The sequence below is a fragment of the Lithobates pipiens genome, unplaced genomic scaffold, assembly GCF_037356315.1.
Source record: "Lithobates pipiens isolate NorthernLeopardFrog02 unplaced genomic scaffold, aLitPip1_a1.2 Scaffold_16, whole genome shotgun sequence".
Lineage (NCBI taxonomy): Eukaryota > Metazoa > Chordata > Amphibia > Anura > Ranidae > Lithobates > Lithobates pipiens.
The window spans coordinates 279,085,311-279,109,013 of record NW_027507748.1 but is presented as its reverse complement, the minus strand read 5'-3'; the positions used below and the strand labels follow the sequence as shown (position 1 = coordinate 279,109,013).

The 23,703-nt window shown below is 40.6% G+C and overlaps 1 protein-coding gene across 6 annotated transcripts in view; it reads right to left on the bottom strand.

Moving 5' to 3' along the window:
* KIF21B (kinesin family member 21B) overlaps positions 1–23,703 on the bottom strand; it is a 157,178-nt gene that overhangs the window by 42,740 nt on the left and 90,735 nt on the right. For all 6 annotated transcript variants that reach the window (XR_013274487.1, XR_013274488.1, XM_077481484.1 and 3 more), the window contains exons 13-22: positions 20,996–21,107; positions 20,275–20,463; positions 19,895–20,094; positions 19,556–19,663; positions 19,388–19,456; positions 17,729–17,940; positions 13,560–13,701; positions 5,704–5,898; positions 3,352–3,453; positions 3,130–3,259 (exon numbers count right to left, since the gene is read on the bottom strand). Coding sequence is in view for 4 of the 6 variants with exons in the window: in XM_077481484.1 (XP_077337610.1) it covers positions 3,130–3,259; positions 3,352–3,453; positions 5,704–5,898; positions 13,560–13,701; positions 17,729–17,940; positions 19,388–19,456; positions 19,556–19,663; positions 19,895–20,094; positions 20,275–20,463; positions 20,996–21,107 (1,459 nt within the window). In the remaining 2 variants the exon portion in view is untranslated. The remainder of the gene's footprint in view (positions 1–3,129; positions 3,260–3,351; positions 3,454–5,703; positions 5,899–13,559; positions 13,702–17,728; positions 17,941–19,387; positions 19,457–19,555; positions 19,664–19,894; positions 20,095–20,274; positions 20,464–20,995; positions 21,108–23,703) is intronic.

Sequence of the window (23,703 nt, the reverse complement as noted above, 5' to 3'; positions counted from 1 at the left end):
TGAGCCTTGGAACTTGACCCACGGGGATGCGCTGTCTCTCTGCCCGGGGTTCACGGCTCTTGATTGGATAGATTGATAGCTGCGCAGCCATTGGCTCCTGCTGCTGTCAATCAAATCTAATTATGGAGGCACCGGGGGCCTCTATGGATGCCAAATGCTGGAGTTGGAAGCGCACCCGCAAGGTAATCCCTCGGGAGAGCACTTCTCCCAGGGCATTATCTGATATGGGGAGGAGCCGTGAGACACTGGGGGACCCCAGAAGAGCAGGTTCGGGGCCACTCTGTGCAAAACAAAATGAGCTGCACAGTGGAGGTAAGTATGATATGTTTGTTATTTAAAAACAAAACAAAAAAAACAAACCCTTACAATCACTTTAAGGTTTGACCTCATATTATATGGTTTTGGCAAATCTGAAGACAAAAAGCTGCCGAAAATCGAGTAGCGTGTATAGGGTCTAAGACTACGTATGCTCAGAAACTAAAGCATACATACAAAACTAGTCAACACATAGGGGGTTATTTACGAAAGAAAAATCCACTTTGCACTACAAGTGCAAAGTGCACTTGGAAGTGCAGTCGCTGTAAATCTGAGCGGTAGATTTGAAGTGAGGGGAAGCTCTGCTGATTTTATCATCCAATCATGTGCAAGCTAAAATGCTGTTTTTTATTTTCCTTGCACGTCCCCCTTGGATCTACAGCGACTGCACTTCCAAGTGCACTTTCAGTGCAATTTCAAGCACACTTTGCACTTATAGTTTGCACTTGTAGTGCAAAGTGGACTTGCCTTTTCGTAAATAACCCCCATTATGTCACTTTCGAAGTTGTATTCTGTCATACGAGAATTTTCGTATGGTGAGTAACCTCTTCACTTTGGACATGAGACTAGCATGCAACAAAAAACGGACGAACTGTCGTCCGAAAATCTGATCGTGTGCTAATTAGGAGGGCTTAATGCAGGCCATATACATGGATGGAATTCCAAACGATTTGTCGATTGAAAATCAAACATTTGTACGTTTTGTCTGACTGTGCCACTATTGATTTTGAAATTAGACCAAGCCTTTAATTTCACCTCATGTTGCTACGGAAAAGAACATTTGAGGCCAGGAATCTTTTCTTTCCAGGTCACAAGATCATGCACATTTTTTTTCAATTATTTCTCGCACGATTCTCCCATCATTGATTCGAAATTTGTTAATTTTTAGTTTTTAGAAATAAAATTGACAGATCACTCAAAATCGGCCATTACTGCGGCCCCACTAGTGGTTGAAAATCAAGAGATTATTCAAAGGTGTGATTTTCGAATGAAAAATAGTTTGGAATCGACACGTGTATGGCCAGCATAAGTCTCCAATCCTGGGTCCAGATTTTGTGAACAACCAGCTGCCCTTTTATTAGAAAATCTGCAGATAATCTATAGGTGTATGGCCAGCTTTAGTCTCTGCACAGTAGTCAGGAGGGCGCCACCTAGCAGACAGATGGGAACCAGTATGGCAGGAAGCTGTTAGGTGATTGCATTGCATTGCAGCAGCATGGCAAGTGTAAGCCAGAAGGCTGTTGAACAATTGTTTTCTGTCACAGAAATGTTTAAAACCCCCCCATGAGGGAAACCCATGCATTGAAGTGAATCTTTGGGTTAATAAAAGTGGGCAAAAAATAACCTTAAGTCACAAGCACATGGGCATAAAAAGCAAAAAAAAAAACTTTTTTGTTTGATTAGGCATACAGCATATTTTATTTATGCCTCTAAACACAATTCTATGTTAGCATATGTGGGTATGAGCATCAGGCATTAGATTAGTATCTTAAGATCAGCTATCAGAGGCATAAAAAAATTGCACGAAAGCTGAGATCAGAGAGGAACTTATGAGCATAATTTACATGTGCACGTGTTTATATGTATGTAAATGTGCATAAACATATGAGCGTAAATGTATTCCAATTGCCAGAATAAATGAGTATTCCTGCTAGTAGAAAGCATTTCCACTCAAGGCCATGCCTGCATACATACGTGTACGTATGCAACATAAGAGGCGATTTCTTCTGCCAAGTTCTAGCAAAAAAAATAGAGCAGATTTGGAGAATAAATTCATATACCTGCGTGCATCAGGCCTATAAAGGAAGAGTTAAAGTGGGTGTGTCATTAAAGCTTTGCCGTTTGAAGTTGATTTCAACAATGAATTATAAAAAGTTGCACGTTAGACCCTTTTTACACTGGGGCCGCCCGGGCGTTAGAGGTAAAGCGGTGCTTTTTGGACGCTTCTAACCCAGGCTAGTGGCCAAAGGTGTTGAAATTGTTCTTGTTGCAGCGCTTCCGAATCGCTGCACATTCATTTTAATGGGCAGGCATTTTGAGAGCGCTCCCAATCCACCCCAAAAGATGCTGCTTGCAGGACTTTTCCTAACGTCGCACAAGCGGACCAGCCCAGTGTGAAAAGTCACACTGAAATGAATGGCAGGCGGTTTTCAGGTGCTTTACAGGCACTATTTCTAGTGCTAAGATGCCTGAAAACCGCCTCAGTGTGAAAGGGGTCTTAGAGCTGGTGAAAAAGAAAATGTATAGATATACATCCTTTGTTATTGGAAAGATATCTCCCTTGGGTTGATTTGGTGGATATGCAATTTATTTTAATCAAGATGTATTCCTGCTTCCTGTGTGATTAGTAGGAATGTTTTACCGATTAGGATGTGAACTGTATAGACCAGCTATTTTTGAATTCATTGTTTAATAAAGATTTTCTATTTTTTTTATATATATATTGTAATTGTGTGATTTCTCTTGCTGCAACAAAGTCCCATGGGAGATATCTTTCCAATAGTCTATTAGGGATGGGGCAGCTACTTTTCCCATGATATCATTGCTACTCTTTGTTTCCATATATCTTTGCTAGCCATTCAGAGGCTCTCTAGTAATGCAGAAACCTCAAGGTAGGCAGGATTTTTCACACACTGTAATACACATCTCTGTGGTTAGAGTTATTTAAAGCAAAGGAATTGCAGCACAAGCTTCAAATTGACTTTTAATTAAAACTGACACTGACTATGAAACATTAGGACAATTGAAAGACTTTCCATTTCTCTCATCTGAAACCACAGTACATAACATCCCTTTATATTAAAGGTATCTCACCATTGAACGTGGATTGGCACTCAGATTTTTCCAGCAGCATCTGACTGTGCGTGAACCCAGCCATATCAGACTGCCTAAGCCGTGCCTCCAGGATCCGGATCTGAGCCTCCTTTTGGGCCACTTGTAAGCCCTGACAAAAGAAGCAATATCTTTATACTGGACTATTCTGTGAACAAACACTTGTACTATATGCATCCATATTCCACAATTATTTTCTTTTACCTTATCTATAGACGCACGCAAAAAATTGTCAAGCAAATGTCGTGCTTCTGTCAGGGAACAAGAGCTGATGACCACTGAAGTATCTGTTGAGTCTAGGTCCTCCTAAACAGCATACAAACAAAGTTTTATAAATTATGTTAAGCTGTGATTCATATAAACTCTGCTGGACCCAGTTAGTTACAATAAAAACAAATACGACAATTATCTCTGCAATACATGCAATTGTTAGGGTCCTGGAAGTACAAAACAACCTATTCATCTACCAGAAATGCACTCTTAAAGTGGACCTTTTTTTAACTTTCATCTATTAAATCTTCTGCCCTTGTTGTTTTAACTTTGGATAGTATTTTTTTTTTCTGCCAGTAAATATCTTATACAGCCCACTTCCTGTTTCGTGTCTGGTAAAAAGTCTAGGCTTATGACATCATGCATAGCTCTCTCTCTCACTCTCGTGAGAGTTTGCCAGGAATGGAGGGGGATGAGTCATAAGAGGGCCAATGAGAGCTGCAGAGCTGGAGCTGTGCCTCTGTGTATCTGTGTAAATCCAGGAAGTGAACGGGTAGCAGCTTCAGCTGCCCCCGATAAAATGGTTGCAGCCAGACTCAGTGGAGGGAGATTGCTGCTGTATTTTTGGCAAGTACAGAATCACAGTATATATAAAATAATATGCCAAAGTGGTTGGAGGGAAGATTCAGAATGGCAAAGATGTTTTTATTGCAAATTATGTGAGTAGACTGCAGTTCCACTTTAAAGGGGTTGTAAAGGTAAATATTTTTTCACCTTAATGCATTCTATGCATTAAGGTGAATAAACATCTAACAGTGCCTGCTCCCCCAGCCCCCCGTTTTACTTACCCGACCCCTCGAAAGTCCCACGCTCGCCTCCGACATCCTCTTCGCCACTTAGCCTGGCTGCTGATTGACTAGAGTGGATGGATTGAAAGCAGCGCAGCCATTGGCTTGCGCTGCTGTCAATCACATCCAATGATGCGGCGTGCCGGGGACGGGGCCGAGCGATACAGTGAGCGGCTATAGCCGCCGGCTGTGTCACGGGAGCGTGCCCGAAAGTACTTCTCACCATGCGAGGGAGCTCGCATAAACGTGAGAAGTACTTGCGGGGGGAAGCCGAGACAGCCGCCGAGGGACACCAGAAGACCAGGTTCGGGGCCATTCTGTGCAAAACGAGCTGCACAGCGGAGGTAAGTATAACATGTTTGTTATTTAAAAAAAATAATAAAAATTACTTTACAACCCCTTTAAGCCTTATTGTGGGCTGAAAACACACATCATATTTGTGGACTTAGTGTTGTCAGCCCACATTAAGATATAGGAGATTTTATCTTTCTTTCTTTTTCATCTCTTATACCTTTTCTTTTTCTTCAACAGGTTCAAATAGTGTTACTTTTAATTGTATTCCTTGTTTATCATGGTACTAAAAAACAATGGATCTCGCTCCTGCTTGCAATATGAGAGCGATAATTCTTTAACACTTCCTATATTAAATACTTTAACTCAGAGAGAGCATTTGTCTTTCAAATCAGCCATTCGTTACCATCTACCACTAAATGAAAGTAATTTAAATAATAGAAACACAGACACACCAAACTGTTTTTGCTTAGACATATTTAGACTGACCACGAGCATAATAAAGTAATTACTAACTATATTACGGACACCACCAGCTCTCGGAATCTATGGGCAGATTCTAGAGGTGTCGATTGATGTTAAAATCTTGCTGGATAATTACTACCGAGCTATGTTTGTTTACCTATTCCATTTTAAATGCATGTCATAAATTCTTGGCACCTTGTAGCAGATTACGATATGTTTGAGGAAGGATTACTTTATCAATAATAAAAAATTGATGGAGGTACTTCCCTTTTATAAGATGGTTTAAAGATTTCCGCTTGTAATCTTCTGCATTAATCATTCATACAAAAAAATACTAAAATGTACGTTTTTTTTTTTTATACAATCTATATAATAAAACATTTACTTCTACATACTGTATGCAAACTATTTGTTGAGATTCCCTTGTAGCTAATTTTAGATATTCTTCAATAATTAGGGGTTACTGAAAAAGTACATGAGAACCAGTGAATAAGGAATGCATGAAATTACACAGAAGACCAATTATGGACATACAGTTTTGCTGCTGACATAAAGTATTATATGGTATGAGCACACAGATCAAGTAAATCATGATGGAACAGGATTTTGTGGTTTGTTGTATTTGCGTGTCTCAACATTGATAATTAGGGGAATCTTGCAAGCATGGTCATTTTGGTTGACATATGGAAGAGAATCATACCATGAGATTGATTGACATGTGCCTTTATGATTAGAGAGATACCTTGGTTTCTTCCATCTGTACAATGGTGGCTTGGCATTCTCGAATACTGTCATTAATATAGTCTATATTCGCTGTTAAGGCTTCCAGTTCCTCTACAACATCCTGCTGTGCCCGATCCTCTCCATTACCTGCCTCTGGGGGAATGGCTGTACGACTCAGCAAAGCCTCTTGTAGAAGTGAAAGCTCCTCACGTTTCTATTTAAAAAAAATGTAGAGAAAAGGATTCATCAAAACTGTGATGGTTGCAATTATATTATATCTAGAATGTCTACCAGGTAAATGACCTTGCAGGGCTCTTTTTCCTAAAAATTCAGAAGCAGGTTACAACACATGCTGAATCACATTTATTGTCTTCAGCACATTTAAAATAAATATACTTAGAAAACAATGGTTCGTTTTTTATCCAATGGAGATACAGTAGCAGAGTTGAATATGGTGCCCTGAGATACAGGTCACATTAAAATGGTGATTATGACTTTAATTCTAAAGGAGTGTTAAAGAGTCAGACTACCTAAGGTAAATCCCACCAACTAGATCATGTCCCTTGGGCCTCAAGTGATGTTGGAAGTTAGTGGATGATTAAGACCCATACTGAAAATATCAGTTCTGGGTGGACTTATTTTTTAAGATATTTAACTTAGACTAAATGCATGGGAACATTTCCAAGGCTGCCATTGCTGAACTCTCCTTTTGAAAATGTTAGTTACGCCCACTGTTGCACTAATGCTTTGGATTCAACACTCCCTGTGTTGCTAGTCTGGAACTAGAACAGCAAAAAACGCATTTGGACACAGCCAGGCATCTAGGATTTTATAGACTTTATAAGCAGGACAGTGATAGCAGTACATATGCTTCTCCAATGGCAGAAATACTTTAAGGAGCACACAGACATCTCTAACTAGCTTTATTTTTTGCTGAATCCAGCAACAATCTATTATATTTAAGGCAGTGAGAGAATCTGCATTCTCAAGGATCAAAATGGTCAGGTTACAAAATCTTGTCCAGCTGATATTGTTTTCCCCAATGTTGGTGACCCTGCTTTTTTCCTCAGTTGCCTCAGCACACATGTGACTTAAGCGCTTCTGTTTAGAGCAGGGGTCTCCAAACTTTCCAAAGAGCCAGGTTACTGTGCTTCACACTTTAGTGGCCTGACCATGGCCAGTGGGAGTAAAAAATGTCCCATCTTTGGTATTAGGGGAAGAATTAGTGCCCCGTTGTTGGCGTCGGTGGGAGGAACAGTGCCCCATTATTGGTGTTGTGGGAGGAATATTGTCCCATCATTGGTGTCAGTGAAGAATAGTGCCCCACCCTTAATGTCAGTGGGAGGAATAGAGCCCCATCCTTGGTGTCTGTGGGAGGAATAGTGCCCCATCATTGATGTCTGTGGTAGGAATAGTCCCCAATTGTTGATGTCAGTGCAGGAATTATTGCCATATTGTTGGTGTCAGTGGGATGAATATTGCCCCAGGGGCCAGATAAAGGTAAGCAAAGGGCTGCAGTTTGGATACCATTGTTTTAGAGGAATAACTGGCTCAGGAGACATTATAAAGTTGGTTGGATTGTGTGAGCGCATCCGATTGTTTTCTTTAGTTTAGTATACACACCTTAAAAAACGAAACTGATATCACAACAATCTTCCTAAATATAGCACGCATTTCTATTATCTCTCCTAGTTGCAGGTTTTATCAACCATTTCCCATCCACAATCTATAGATTAAAGCAGATCTTCACTGCATCTGAGCACCACAAACCAAAAACGCTATTTAATTCATTTTTATTATTCAAAGAAAACGCCCTCATCCATCTATGTCTCCATCCTTTATTTTGTTGAGAAATCACTTTGAAAAGCACCCCCTAGCATTTTTGATATAGAGCAAATGATTCATGTAGCATTTACTTCCTGGAATCCATCTGCCCTTAGCTCAAACATGCAGGCAGGAGAGTGTGCTTAGCTGAGAAAACCCGTCCTCCTCTCCTCCCCTCCTGAAGACTCCTGCGATATATGACAACATTTGCCTAGGCAAGAAACCAGGAAGTAACTGAAGAAATGTAAAAAATAAATAAAAAAATGATATACTTTCCTATCTATTACTAATGCTAGAGGCTTGAGGATTACAAATAATCAATGTGGTTATAGGATTGGGCATATGGGATTGTATGATATTATTTTTTATTTATTTATTTGTATGGTTCAACTAGATGGACATGTGTCTTTTTTCAACCTGACTAACTATGTTGATTGGGAGAGTGAAGTTTGACTTTAAATTGGATGTAAACCCAAAATTTTGTTTTTAACCACTTAAGGACCGCCGTATTGCCATTGTACGTCATCACAATGGCACAGGCAGGCACAAGCACGTAGATGTACGTGCCTGCCTTCCAGCGGGTGGGGGGTCCGATCGGACCCCCTCCCGCTGGATACCGCGGTCCGTTTCCCTCCAGCAGCGATCCGTGATGAGGGGATGGCCGTTGGTTTCTGGCCACCCCCCCTGGATCGCTCCTGACCAATGACGTACTTCCTCCCACTGTGCATTGTTTACACAGGAAGGAGGAAGTGATGTCATTCTCCTCGGGGCGGTCTTTTTGACCGGACTACGAGGAGAAGACACAAAGTAAGTGCACCAAAACACTACACTGACACATAGGTACACATAGGTACACAAACCCCCCCCCCCGATCGCCCCCCCTCCCCCCCCAGTCACAGTGTCACTGATTGCATTGATCATTTCTTTACTGATCAATGCATTCAGTGTCAGTTGTAACAGTTAAAACTGTCAGGGCAGTTAGTGTTAGGGCCAGGGTAGCCCCCTATCACCCCCCAATAAAGATTTAACCCCCTGATTGCCCCTAGAGTTAACCCTTTCACCCCCTTTTGCCAGTGTCACTAAGCGATCATTTTTCTGATCGCTGCATCAGTGTCGCTACTGTCGCTAGGTAGCTAGTTATTTTTTTAGGTTCACCGCCAGGTTTTTATATCGCTAGGTACCCCGATATACTACCCAATAATGGTTTTAACCCCCTGATTGCCCCTAGTTAACCCTTTCACCCCCTTTTGCCAGTGTCACTAAGCGATCATTTTTCTGATCGCTGCATCAGTGTCGCTACTGTCGCTAGGTAGCTAGTTATTTTTTTAGGTTCACCGCCAGGTATTTATAGCGCTAGGTACCCCGATATACTACCCAATAATAGTTTTAACCCCCTGATTGCCCCTAGTTAACCCTTTCCCCCCCTTTTGCCACTGTCACTAAACGATCATTTTTCTGATCGCTGCATTAGTGTCGCTAGGTAGCTAGTTTTTTTTTTAGGTTCACCGCCAGGTTTTTATAGCGCTAGGTACCCCGATATACTACCCAATAATGGTTTTAACCCCCTGATTGCCCCTAGTTAACCCTTTCACCCCCTTTTGCCAGTGTCACTAAGCGATCGTTTTTTCTGATCGCTGCATTAGTGTCACTAGTGTCGTTAGGTAGCTAGTTATTTTTTTAGGTTCACCGCCAGGTTTTTATAGCGTTAGGTACCCCCATATACTACCCAATAATGGTTTTAACCCCCTGATTGCCCCTAGTTAACCCTTTCACCAGCGATCACAGTATAAGTGTCACTGGTGACGCTGGTTAGCCAGTTAGTTATTTAGGTTCCCCGTCAGGTTTTTATATAGTGCCAGGGCCCCCCATATACTATCTAATAAAAATTTGAACCCCCTGATTGCCCCTAGTTAACCCTTTCACCACTGATCACCGTATAAGTGTTACGGGTGACCCTGGTTAGTTTGCTTTTTATAGCATCGGGGCACCCACCATTTATTACCCAATAAAGGTTTAACCCCCTGATCACCCGGCGGGTGATATCAATTAGGTTTTAGGGTCAGGGTCTGCGTCGCCCCAGGCAGCGCTAGGTTAGTGCCAGTACCGCTAACACCCACACGCAAAGCATAAACCTCCTGTAGTGGTATAGAATCTGAACAGATCAATATCTGATCTGATCAGATCTATACTAGCGTCCCCAGCAGTTCAGGGTTCCAAAAAAACGCATTGTTAGCGGGATCAGCCCAGATACCTGCTAGCACCTGCGTTTTTCCCCTCTGCCCAGCCCACCCAAGTGCAGTATCGATCGATCACTGTCACTTACAAAACACTAAACACATAACTGCAGCGATCGCAGAGTCAGGCCTGATCCCTGCGATCGCTAACAGTTTTTTTGGTAGTATTTTATATTTAAAACCGGAAGGCAGTGCTTGGTTTTCGGGGTCCCGTACATGGCTAGGCTCCCAAAAAGTCCCCCACATGTGGTATCCCTTTATTTTTTGTCATTATTCAATCCCTTGGGACAAAAAAAAAAAAAATTTCAATGGTCTCCACATGGCCCTCAGCAAATAGCTTGGGGTGTCTACTTTCCAAAATGGGGTCATTTGGGGGGGGTTTTGTGCCATCTTGGCATTTTATGGCCTTCAAAACTGTGATAGGTAGTGATAGGTAGTGAGGAGTAAAATAAAAAATGTATGCCCTTAAAAATCCTGAAGGCGGTGCTTGGATTTCGGGGTCCCATACGCGGCTAGGCTCCCAAAAAGTCCCACACATGTGGTATCCCTGTACTCAGGAGAAGCAGCAGAATGTATTTTGGGGTGTCATTTCACATATGCCCATAGCATGTGTGAGCAATATATCATTTAGTGACAACTTTGTGCAAAAAAAAAAAAAAGTTTGTAATATTCCCGCAACTTGTGGCAAAATATAAAATATTCCATGGACTCAACATGCCTCTCAGTAAATAGCTTGGGGTGTCTACTTTCCAAAATGGGGTCATTTTGGGGGGTTTTGTGCTATTTTGGCATTTTATGGCCTTCGAAACTGTGATAGGTAGTGAGGAGTCAAATCAAAAATTTGCACCCTTAGAAATCCTGAAGGTGGTGATTGGTTTTCGGGGTGCCGTGCGTGACTAGACTCCCAAAAAGTCCCACACATGTGGTATCCCCATACTCGGGAGAAGTAGCGGAATATATTTTGGGGTGCAATTCCACATATAACCATGGCATGTGTGAGCAATATATCATTTAGTGACAACTTTTTGTAAATTTTTTATTTTTTTTTGTCATTATTCAATCCCTTAGGACAAAAAAAATAAATATTCAATGGGCTCAACATGCCCCTCAGCAATTTCCTTGGGGTGTCTACTTTCCAAAATGGGGGTCATTTGGGGGGGTTTGTACTGCCCTGCCATTTTAGCACCTCAAGAAATGAGATAGGCAGTCATAAATTAAAAGCTGTGTAAATTCCAGAAAATGTACTCTAGTTTGTAGACGCTATAACTTTTGCGCAAACCAAAAAATATATACGCTTATTGACATTTTTTTTACTAAAGACATGTGGCTGAATAAATTTTGCCCTCAATGTATGACTAAAATTTAGTTTATTCGATTTTTCTTTTAACAAAAAGAAGAAAATATATATTTTTTTCAAAATTTCCGCTCTTTTTCCATTTATATCGCAAAAAATAAAAATCGCAGAGGCAATCAAATACCATCAAAAGAAAGCTCTATTTGTGGGAAGAAAAGGACGCAAATTTCGTTTGGGTGCAATATTGCATGACCGCGCAATTACCAGTTAAAGCAGCGCAGTGCGAAATTGGAAAAAGACCTCTGGTCCTTAAGGTGTTTATTGGTCCAGGGCTGAAGTGGTTAAATTAAGGCTGCCACCTTTTACAGTATAGGATTTTTGTCATCTTGCCCAGTCTCACCACAAAGAGTTAATCCAGCTCTGAGCAGTCCTCTTATCTTTTTTTCAGTGAGATAAGAACTGCCACACAGAGAAATAGGAGTCAACTTCTCCCCTTTGCTGTGAGTGACAGGTGATATACATTTCTCATGCATTAGCATGAGAGTCAAGTTCTGTGTACTTCAGATCCCCTCCTCCTTTCTACTCCAGCTCTCCCAGGATTGGCTGCTCCACATCCCAGCATGATTGGGCATACTGAAGTCATGTGGTGACTTTTCTGGGTTTTGATTGGATGTTAGTGATCATAGCAGAAGTTCAGTGTAAGAAATACACAAGAGAAAATGCATGTTGACAAGGGGAGTGTAGAGGTGGGCGGGGAGTCTACTGGTATCACAACTTCACCCACCGAGCTGCAGACAACAGACCCATCCACAGAATCTGCAGTTTTTTGGGTCTCATAACAGACAGAGGGGAGACATTTGACAGGTAAGGATACATGCAGAATGCATAAATATCCTTACAGATAACCACTATGGCAGTCATTTAGAAAGAAAGACAGTGGGTTTACATCCACTTTAATGTTACAAAGCACAATGCTCCTTGCTTTTTAGAAATATTATTCTATGTCTACACTTTGATAGCTAGCCGTTAACATGGTGCAGTGATGCTAGCTGTAAAACCCATTTGTCACTGACAGTATCAGGATGCAAACAGCACGTTTACTTTCATATGTCAACTATGACACAGTGATCATATCCAAGCTTTCAGACTGCAGATACTGCTGCAACCTTAAGATGGTAATGTGCCTATATAAATAATTGTCAAATAATAATAGTATTAAAAACATTAATCAATTAACACTCCGTGAACTGTGGTTTGGGGATTCACTTCATGCGTAGGTGTTAGTACCAGCAAATTCCAACTCTTTATCTTGATCCCTTCAACCCCTGCTTCCCTTTTCCCTACTCAAACATATTCTTTCTTACTCAAATTTTATTGGAGTACCTTACCACAACTGTCGCCAAACCTACAAAAATATCTAGTACACATAGAGCCCCCTCTGAAATGAACACTTGTCCTTTGGGCCAAATTGGATGTACTCATATGTGCACTTTTTTTGTAGCGTGTCAAGATGTGTACTTTTGCACACCTGACGTTTATGTATGCTTTTGTACTCGGAATATATAAAATTTGTTCAATAAAAATGTAAAAAAAAAAAAAAAAAAAAAAGAATCACGGATTTTTATTAAAACAGTGTGCCAACCACAGATTTGTATGCCCATACAAACAGTACAAATTATTTAAAGTGACATATTAGTTATTGTCAAATTACAAACACATACTGACTTTACTAAGTTTAGCCTGGGTATCTAAGCTTCATTGACCTCTGGAAACAAAAAGGGTTAAACAACAGAAATGTAACAAAAAGAATCAAGACAGTTTATTACACTGTTCTAAAAAACAAAATGCACTCCTAAGCAGAAATGTGCTATTGTCTATTTTGAGAAATGTGCACAGTAAATTTTCAGTTTCATTACTGAACTTGAAAACAGGCATACGTGCATGGTAGGAGCTGGTGTTCTCAGCAGACACAAACTCAATTTAAAATCTCTGCAAATTTTAAATCTGTGGTTGCCCCCCCTTCATAAGTGGATTGATATGCTCAATGACGCCATGCTCATGGAGGAGATGCAGGCTAGACAAGGAGACACTTGGGATAAACACCTCAAATTATGGTGTATCTGGCTTCATTACTCATCCTCGTATAAACTTCATAACAGATTGTATAAAGAATCAATTGTTGTTTTAGGTACCCAGGACCAGATGTCGGTGACCGGGTGGGGCAGTGAACATAATACTAATGGTCACCTTAAAATGATTTTAAATATAGAGTACTGTGCTATATTTACATCCTACACACTGTGCCTATGTCCTTCCCTTTCCCTCCATTCCCTCCACCCACCCCCCAAGTAACTCTCTCTATGAGGCAGTTTTCACACCTTCTATGATCGTTGCTATCTCAATTGTTGATCCATTATCAAGGGATTAGTTGCACCTGCTTTCAGTAATAACTATTTTATTAAATATCTCTGGAGAAAAAGCCTTTAAAACATTTGTACAAAATGATCAAATATTCATACTCACTCTCAGAAGCCTTTCCATGTCGTTCTCCAGGTTGAGTAGAGTAAGCCTTTGTAAAACAACTTCATGAACCCTCCTTTCTAAAGTCTGCCATTTTACGCGGGCAGTTTTACTAAGAGGAGGGCCTGGGCGTCCAACTTTTCTCCTGTCAGCAGATAAAAGAGTGAGTTAGTGTGTTGGTGGTGATTAAAATGTATTTATGGTCAAAATGTAAAATCAAATACACTGTATTTCAGTTATTTATAACCTACTCATATTAATCTGGACAATTTTGTAGTTTGTTCACTTTGTGAAACTCACCACACATATACTTTTTTGAATTCTGTGACACATATTCACTATGCAATGAGAGTAGGTGTTCCGTCAGATTAGGCAACCCATCAGATTTTGTTTTGTCATGACCATCTTGGTACACCCCACACTCGGCCACACTAAGCCTACAGTCTGAAGTCGCCAAGCGGACATCTTTTTACACTCACTGAAGTCTTGCATTTCACACTTATTTTTACCAGTAAACTGAGCTAATAACTGAGCTTAGAACTCCGTGACACTGTTTTGATGTTGAATTTTAAAAAGCAACGGCAAGCCTGCTGATCTCACATGTTTGCTAATCTGACAGAACACCACTGGCTTTAAAATTCAACATCAAAACAGTGTCATGGACTTTTAAATACTCTATTTAAGGATACAAGCTCAGTTTACTGTAAAAATAAGTGTGAAATGCAAGACTTCGGTGGGTGTAAAAAGATGTGCACTTGGCGACTTCAGACTGTAGGCTTACTGTTTATTAGTGCGGGGTGTACCAAGATGGCTGTGACAGAAGGTCACTTCCGTTACAAGATTTGATGGGTCGCCTAATCTGACGGAACATAGGCACTGGTGTGTCACACATTTGACAGAGCATGCTTTCTGGAACTATAAAAGTGTTGAGGGGAGAAGTTTCAGGGGGTGGAGTCAGTACAGGAAAAATTGGTTGCAGGCAGCAAAGTAACATAGAATATGCAGTCTTTAGAAATCAAACATAAACAGCAGTGGAGAAGCTGCAAAGCATGAAGGGAATCCAGGAAACTGTGGAAAGAGATGGCAAACAGGCGGGCGATTCAAAAGCATTCCAACTGAGGGGTGGGCAACACAGCAAACAATTGATAACAGACCCAAGAAAACCACAGAGAACTGCAAAATGTGTGCAGCGCAAAGAACTACCTGCAGGACCTTACACCAGAAGCTGGTATCAGATGAGGACAAAACATCCACATGGTAGAATGTGTGAATCAAAGACTAAGTGACAGCCTTTCAAATCTGGAAAACAGTTTCTTTATGCCAAAAAAGGCCAAGAAGTGCTCACAGATCTAGTAGAATGTATTTTTTTTCTTTATTTTTGAAGTATTGAATATTTTACAAAGAATACAAAGCATAATAATTTGTACAGTAAACCAGATAGACTGGCACATTTAAAGGGCCCACAAAAGCAAGTACAAATGGCAAAAAAAAAGAAACACTGATGGAAGGGTAAGGCAACCAGTTGTATGTGAAAAGACCTTAACAGCGTAAACCCAAGGTCACTGAGCTTGCCAGATCTTGAAGCATACCTCATACCTTAGTATAAGTTAGACAAGGTATCTAATAAAGGATGAAACATCATACCTATAAAGAAAGAAAGGAGAAAAAAGAAGGACTGGGAGGGGGGGCTTAGGAAAAGTGTGTGTGTGTGTGTGTGTGTGTGTGGGTGTGTGTGTGGGGGGTCCTTGGGACCATAAACTTGCTAGAATGGTGGGACAAGAATCTAGGGTACCCCTCTGGGGCCCACCCAAGATGACAAAGAGAGAATCTTTCTTTCTGGAAGAAGCAGCTATTGCGAGATAGTCCTGCACAGCCCAAATCACAAGAACTGGAGCTTGATGGAGGGACAGGAGAGCAAATGTCCTGGCTGAGGCAAAGGCAGAAACTACCTTACCTTACACTGGATAAGAAAGAAGCCCTGGGCCTTAACATCCCCCTGTTCCTATGCAAGACCAAAAAAAGTTTTTTGGGACAATAAGTCACTCGCCTCGCAGAGGTGATGGCTACAAAGAAAATCACCTTGAGGGTGAGAGAAGAAAGGTGAATGCCTTTTGTGGGTTCAAATGGTGGTTTCTGAAGCACAGAAAGAATCAGATTCAGATAGAAGATCACTTGTACATAGATCTTAAACAAAGAGCGAAGGAATGGAAAAGGCAGAAACCTGACCATTGATACAGCCAAACAGCCAAAAACTGGTATAAACCCAGCTGTAAAAAGAAGAGGATACATCCCACACTCCTGTGATAAAAGACCCCAGACTTACACCAATTGAATTATGCCTTCCACATCTAATAATAGACCGTGTGCTTGTGGAAAGTAAACCTACTAGCTTTAAAGCTGAAGTTAAATATTCTTATACTTTGAGATCTCTAGTTCCCTATTTTCTCCCCTCAGTCACATGCTAATGAAATTTTTAACAAAACCTTCCTTTTTAATTACATACTTTATTTTTATGCTCAGTGATGCTTCTTTATACAATGCAGGTAGATCATCACTGATGGAGGACCAGTAGTCTGTTGTATGTAGTTTCCTGAAAAGGGAGAACATTTCTGCCTCAGTACTCCTTTCAGGTGAGACTACTGGTTCCTTCTTGATGGTTTATGTACCTCATAGCCATGGCATTGTCCAACTGAATTCAGATCAGATGACCCTCCAAAATGTTGGTTCAATGCCACTTCAAGACTCTTGCACCGACAAAGTGCTCAGAACTCTGTGGGATCAGTTGAGAATATTCCAAAGGATGGAAGTAATCTGTGAATGAAGAAACAAGTTCCTTCTTCCACCTCAGCAGACAGTTCGTAGTTCTCAATCTACTGCGAGGGCGCTGATAAGCGCTCTCATAGTTCATTCACACTTTCTAACAGAAAGCTCCTACACAGGTATGGGCAAGAAAGCTGATCCACTGATCACACGTGAAATGGTTTGCAGACTCCTGTAGGAAAAAAATATAAATGCACATTTTTTCTACAGAAATATGTACATACATTTTTTTTTCCTAAAGGCTGAACTTAGCCTTTAAAGATTGTAGATTAAAGATTAAAGTTAATCAAAAATACACCTCTAAAACTATAACACAAAACCAAAAATGCAACTGAAAGCTCCCTGCAATAGAAGAGCTCTTATACCCACCTCTCCAGTTGCCCACATCTCCAACCTGTTTTTGCATGCCCTTTTCCATTAGTATCTTTGGCATTTGACACTTCTAGGAGAGTCAGATGCCTGTGCCCCCCGCTGTTTAGTGCTGAAATGGAAGGGAGTATGCCTTTTCGGGAGATTCATCCTCTATTTGTCCTGTTATCACCTAGTGTGAAAATGAAAGAAGATACCAAATCTGGAATTGTCACTGGGGGGAATTCTTCCAATGGGGATATTAGTTCTGGTGACCCTGGGATTTTCTCTCACTTCCTGTTTTGGCTATAGGACAGGAAATAACGAGAATTCTCCCAAATGGGAAACGGTAAAAAAACGCTGCAAAATAAAAAAAAAATAACTTTATCCTAAATGAAAAAAATCTTTAGTTCTACTTTACGAATTACCAAGTATATTTTAAACACAACCAATATAGGAAAATTAATCTGACTTCATATTAACTAACTGAAGTCATACTGGGAAATGGATGGTCAGCACTCTAATGCAGTTTGCCTAACCGTTACTATGCTTACAGTAGAGAGAAGCACAATAGGTTCATTGGTTTGCTGCTATACCTTAATTATCCTATTTGTTCTAGACTAAGTTTTATTTCTTAAATGCAGTAGGAAAAAAGTGAGGTCACATTCTTGATTTTGATGTCTGGAAGGCTGCCTGCACCACAAGACTGGAACAGAATTGCAAATTATTTGGCAAGCAAAACAGCTAACATATGCAGTATGTATTTCAGCTGTGTATTTAGGTGTTGCCTAGAGATCAGATTTAATGGAAGTACATGCAACATATAAGGGGAGATTTACTAAAACTGGAGCAGACAGAATCTGGAGCATCGTAACCAATCAGCTTCTCCCTACACCTTTTTCAGTTACGTTTTGAAAAATAAATCTAAAAGTCGATTGGTTGCCATGCACAGCTGCTCCAAATTTTGCCTGCCCCAGTTTTAGTAAATTCCCTACATAGTTTACCTCACAGGTCTGCTTCCATTCGTTGCAGGCCCTGTTTCCACCACAGTTTTGCGGTTCCACTGTCGCACAATGCTGGACACAGAGCGTGACAACATGTCTGGCTCAGATGATGTAGTGCTTGTAGACAGTTCTGCCCCAGAATCTTGAAATGAGGACATTCGACTAGAAGATCGATCTTGGCCTGGTCTAGAGAGACGACGAAGGGCAGATACCTAGAAAAGTAAAAAAAAAAAAAAAAAAGCAGATGACTTCAAGAATTTTACATCTTGCCTGGATCACCAAATAAAACATTTTAGAGCAAAAGGAAAACAAAACAAATGACTGAGGTGTAATACTTGTTTAGTCATTTTTCATATTAGGCACAAATTGGCTAATTCAATAAGGTAAAATGCAGTAACTCATAGCAGAATTTTTTTTTTTTTTAGTACCATAAAATCTTATTAGTTTATCTAACTTATAATTCACACTACAATACACTGGGTACAACAATACACTGTGCATTTCAGTTTTGATTTTACTTAATAAGTCTACAGTATGTGGCTGTGTTCGCACCAAATATCGATGCTGTTTAACTAATTTGAATGGAAAATGCAGATCAATGCACCAAAATTCAGCATACATGACTTTTTACATAAAGCATTGCTATGCTATGCAATGATGTTAATAGTTGCTATTGAAAGTAATTTATTTTCTTTTGTCCATGAATTTGAAGAAAAATTTGAAATGCGAAATAGCGATAAGCATTTGAAAGTGCATCTTTTAAAATAGACCTATCATAGTAGAAATGTGGAGACTGCCATTGAAGGTGCTTTTTCTGGCAATGCTATTTGCTTGGCTTTTTACAGCCCCACTGGCTCAAGGACTTTCCAACTGACTGACCTGGAACAAATATAAAACTCAGAAAATTCAGAAGTATCTGTATATTTGTACCAAGCAACATCGACTGGAGTTTAGCTTTAGGGGCTATGTTAAGGGTTAGGATACATGTTGAGTATAAGGCTACAAGGGTTAGAATACATGTTGAGTGTAAGATTTTAAGGATAAATATTGGGTTTAGTAAGGTTATAAAGATTAGGATAAATGTTAAGTGTTCATTTTAGGGTTTGGTTTTAGTATTATCATTTAGGTAGGGGCAGGGATACATGTTAAGATCTGGTTAACAGACATACTGTATGGGATATATAGGTGCCCTGTTTTATTTTTATTTTGGATTTTTGGCACTGAAAACTCAGCCACAAATTTGTTTTAGGCTGAATCTCTGATCTAATGAAACCTCAAACCTAAAAAAAAGGTTATATTTGCAGCTTATCAACTTTTAGATGTAGTGACTTGGCTTTCTTTTTCAGGCTTTTTTCCTTTATTTTTAACTTCCAGCCAGAAACACAATTCCCGTCCTAACAACACTTAAGCCGGCCAAACATTGATCGAAATTCAGACAGTTGTAACTATTGTACCAATCAACTTCTGTACAACCAGCCTATTGGCCTTTTCCCGATCAATCATTGCCACCAGTAGCATTGATCAGTGTATTCTGACGATAGAGAAGTCTCTCTGCTGTCAAATTGCAAAGGCTCACAGTCTAATAGACTTCAGTGTTGATTAGTGAACTTTGGGGGGAAAAGACTGCATAGAACTATACTGAAGCAGTTTATTACTGACCTCCTGAGTTTTACGTCTTAAGACTATTTCCTGCTGCCTTTTCTGTGACTCCAGTGCTCTAATCTGAAGCTGGAGAGAAAATAAAAGTTAACACAGATTTAGGCATCATTTATTTTGAATAATTTTATTTCACTTATGTCACCCCTATGCATATTTAGCTCCTATCACCTCTTGCCTACGCTGCTCTTTTTTAAGCTGTGCAATCTCTCGATTCCTCTTGGACTCCACCAGTTTTCTTCGCTGTTGCTCCTCGCGCATCTGTTTTACTAGTACTGCCTGAAAGAACAATATGGCGCAATTTCACTGACATCACTTCATCCTTTCTACAGGCTGGTGACTACACTGGCTACAAGAACAATGCAGAATAACAGAAATACTCCTGACTTAATCAAAACCAGTCCAGATTAAACAATCTAAGGTATATAGTATAAACATAACAGCTAGGATTCATAAGTCTCAAACATAAATCAGCAAGCATTTAACAAACTCTTTCTTCTTTTGTCTCACCTTGGCTTTTTTCATATCATTGAGCTCTCCCTGTAGCTTACGTAATTCACGCTCATACCGTGATTGGTTCTTGAGAAGTCGTGCATGTTCTCTCTGAGCTAACTGTAGTTTTTGCAGGTCCCTGTTCATCTCCCGCAATCGCTTCTCATAATCGGCTCGGATCTTATTAGCTTTCTCTTCTGTATAACATTCCATAGTGCCTGTGGGATCAACGACTTTGATATTTACTAGGTATACAACAAATATGGTATTGTGTCTGGGTAATGTGAAATTACAGTGCACGTATGGGATTTCTGTATGGTAAAGTAAAATAAAAGTTGAAAAGATTTTAATACAGACTATCAAGGGAAAGTTGCAAAGTATTTGAAAACACCCCATACTGAGCTCTCGTAACACGCGGTCCCTCTCCAGTTGTGTGTCACGAATGCGGTTCTGTAGCTGCTGAAGCTTTTCCTCATACTGAAGTTTCAGAGTCTGCAGCCGACGCTGACTCTGTTCCAGCTCTTCAATGAGGCGCTGTTTAATTTCAATCTCACAGGTAAGGTCTGCCAGATCTCCTCCAAGAGTTCCTGGAAGATTGAGTTTTAGAGATGGTTTAGTGGCTTCATGAACAGAGGTGGAACTAGGCATGCAAACAAACAGATACACAGGGAGCAGTGAGAGATGCAAGTATATGAGTTTATCTTATGCACTGTGTTTTAATCAATAACTTTCTAAGACTATACTAAACTATTGGAGTATACCTTTTTTATTGCATTGTGGTCATGGCTTAAATCACATTTTTGTGGAAGCATATGTAGAAGAAATCCACAAGGTATGTGGAGGACATGAGCAGTCCTTATAAGTGTTCATTCATTCCACATGTCAAATTGGGAGCATCGGCTGTGTCCTTGCAGCCACTGCATCCCAACTGACATGAATAAGACTCCATGAACAGGGATGCATGGACAACTTGTGCACCACTGTGCAGCAAACATGGCCCTTGCAGGGATGTATGTTTAAGTACATCCATGTGAATGAGGCCTAAAGGTTGCCTCTGATTATCTGAATAAGGTTCAAGAACTTTCTTGTGATGTATTCGTTTGTGCTATGTTTTCTCACCTTTATCCTCAGGTTCAGAGTCAGTCACAGCATCGCTCTCTCCACTTTCCTCACTCTCCTCCTCCTCCTCCTCCTCTTCCTCTTCACACTCACTCTCTTCTTGTTCATCTTCCTAAGATAATGGAGAACAGATATATTATTGCTACACTAACAACAAAATAAAAGCAGCATTGTGGCCAGAGTAAAACCTTTGCAGAGCATTACTGCATGCATTTTATTGTGCATTATGTCATATGTTAATGTATGCTTTAGTAAAGAAGCCCATTAATTTTGAATGAGTTGCTAATGCAACACAATGGACCCTTTAGCACAACTGCACGTCACAAGGGAACAATGGTTCGCAAAGGTACAGTATCTCACAAAAGTTAGTTAAAAAGCTAGTAAAAGAGCTAGAAGAAGATAGCAGAGGAGTCCGGCAAGAAGACACCCCAAGATGGAAGAAGACCCCCGGAGCTGTGCAATAAATTATTTTAAACCCTTGTGTTTTTTTTTTACATTTTTTTCACAGGTGAATGGGTAGGGGTACATTGTACCCCATACTCATTCACATAGGGTGGGGGGCTGGTATCTGGGGGCCCCCTTATTAAAGGGGGCTCCTGGATTGCGATAAGGCCCCCACCTGCAGACCCTGGCAACCAACGGCCAGGGTTGTCGGGAAGAGGCCCTTGTCCTCATCAGCATGGGGACAAGATGCTTTGGGGTCCCCAAAGCACCCCCCCATGTTGAGGGCAGACGGCCTGGTACAGCCCAGGAGGGGGGGGGGGCGCTCGCTCATCCCCACCCCCTTTCCTGACCGGCCGGGTTGCGTGCTCGGATAAGGGTCTGATATGGACCTTAGGGGGACCCTTTAAGTCCATACCAGGTGACGGGGTCAGCAATGTGTCAATCTCGACGCCGTAGGCAGAGACACTGACCTCCTGCCCTAGTCCCAGCTACCTGGAGCCACGTTCAAAATGAACGGACTTTCCTCCGTGTGTGGGCAAGTCTGTTCATTTTCAAAAGTATGGTGGACTCCCGCCAAAAGTCTGGTTGTGTGTGGGCAGGTCCGCTCTTTCGGAAATTCCGGCGGACCTCCAATTCAAAGTCCGGCGGTTTGTCCGCTGAGCTAAGTCCGCCAGACAGTCTGATCGTGTGTACGTGGCATTAGGGGTGCCAGCGGTTGCCAGCAGTTTAGACATTAATGGCTGTTATCTTGAGGGGACAGCAAATGTACACCGTTATACAAGCTGTACACTCACTCAGCAAAGTGTCATTTATTCAGTGTTGTCACATGAAAAGATATAATAAAATATTTAGAAAAATGTGAGGGGTGTACTTTTGTGAGATAATGTAGGTCCGTTGGGATGCTTTAAGGTACCATTAAAAATTAACAGCACCACACCGTTCTGTGGCTTGTGTGATACTGTTAATGTGTATTGCGGATGCCCAGTAAAACATATTTTTCCTTGCATTACAACAACATAAAGGTGTGAATAAGACCTAATCGTTATAATAATAATAATGTAATGTCCTATGATTATTTTTTTCAAATTCTTTTTCTAGATTTTGTAATTGTTGTGGTACAATTAGGTAAGATATTGCAGCACTATATGTAAGTGTTTCTATGTAAAACAAAAGTCCAACGCAAATGATTTTCATCATTATGCAAATATATTCTGAACTCTCCCTAAAATGCTAGAATAGTCTTTGAATAGAAACTGGCTTCATTAAATATGAAATCTGCTGTGCTGCATTTGTATGCTGGGAATTGGGAGTGTCAGGTAGGGAAAAGGTAGCTCCTGTAGGGGCGGGAGAGGGCGTGAGTATGGGGGGGGGGGGAGAAAATGGGGGAAGGAGGTGAAAGGAAAAGTAGGGGTGTGGAACGGTTTATTCTTGGTTCTTCTGTTTAGTTGTAAAGAGCCTGATAATATTTCACAGAAAGGATCAAATCTACCCAATAAACACAGATTTTTCAGATTGTTCTTCCTTATGGCTACTATAAATTCATCTATAGTTTTAATCTGATGGACCTTGGTCAACAACAGACTTACAGATAGAGGGGTAGTTAAGCACCGTCATAGTGGAATACAAGCCCACATTGATCAGACAAATGAGTAAGGTTTTCTTATATCTTTTGTTTAGTACTGGGGTCAAGTGAAGAAGGAAAGCTCCTGGGTTCTCAGTGCTTTTGATATCAGTAAGTTTAAATGTCAGTAAAATAGTTTGTTTACAGAAAGATTTCAATAATGGGCATTCCCAGAATATGTATACAGTATTAGGGTACTATAATGCCTACTATAATACATCTCCAACAGAGGGGAGAGAACTGAGGATATATTATATTGAGAGTAGAAGGACTCTGTTTCTGGAGAAACTGGAATGAAAAACGACCCTCCATATCCAACTTTTAGAGCATATTATATGGGATCTTTGAATACTAGCGAGCTGATTGGAATGTTGTAAAAGCTTGTTCAGATGATTTTGTTAGTTTACTTAAGGTGATTTTGTGTCTAGAGCAGTGGCGGCCCGTCCATAGGGGGCGCCCGGGCGCCGCCCCCCCCCCCCCCCCTTCTGTGTGGTCACAAAAAAAAAAAAAAAAATGTAAAAAATAAAAAAAAAAAGTTTTAAAACTGCCCCTTTAAAAAAAAAAAGTTCTTTAAGGAAGTGCACTGTGCTCGAGCGCTGGACACAGTGCACTATGGGAACCGCCACGTCAATGCAATCATGAG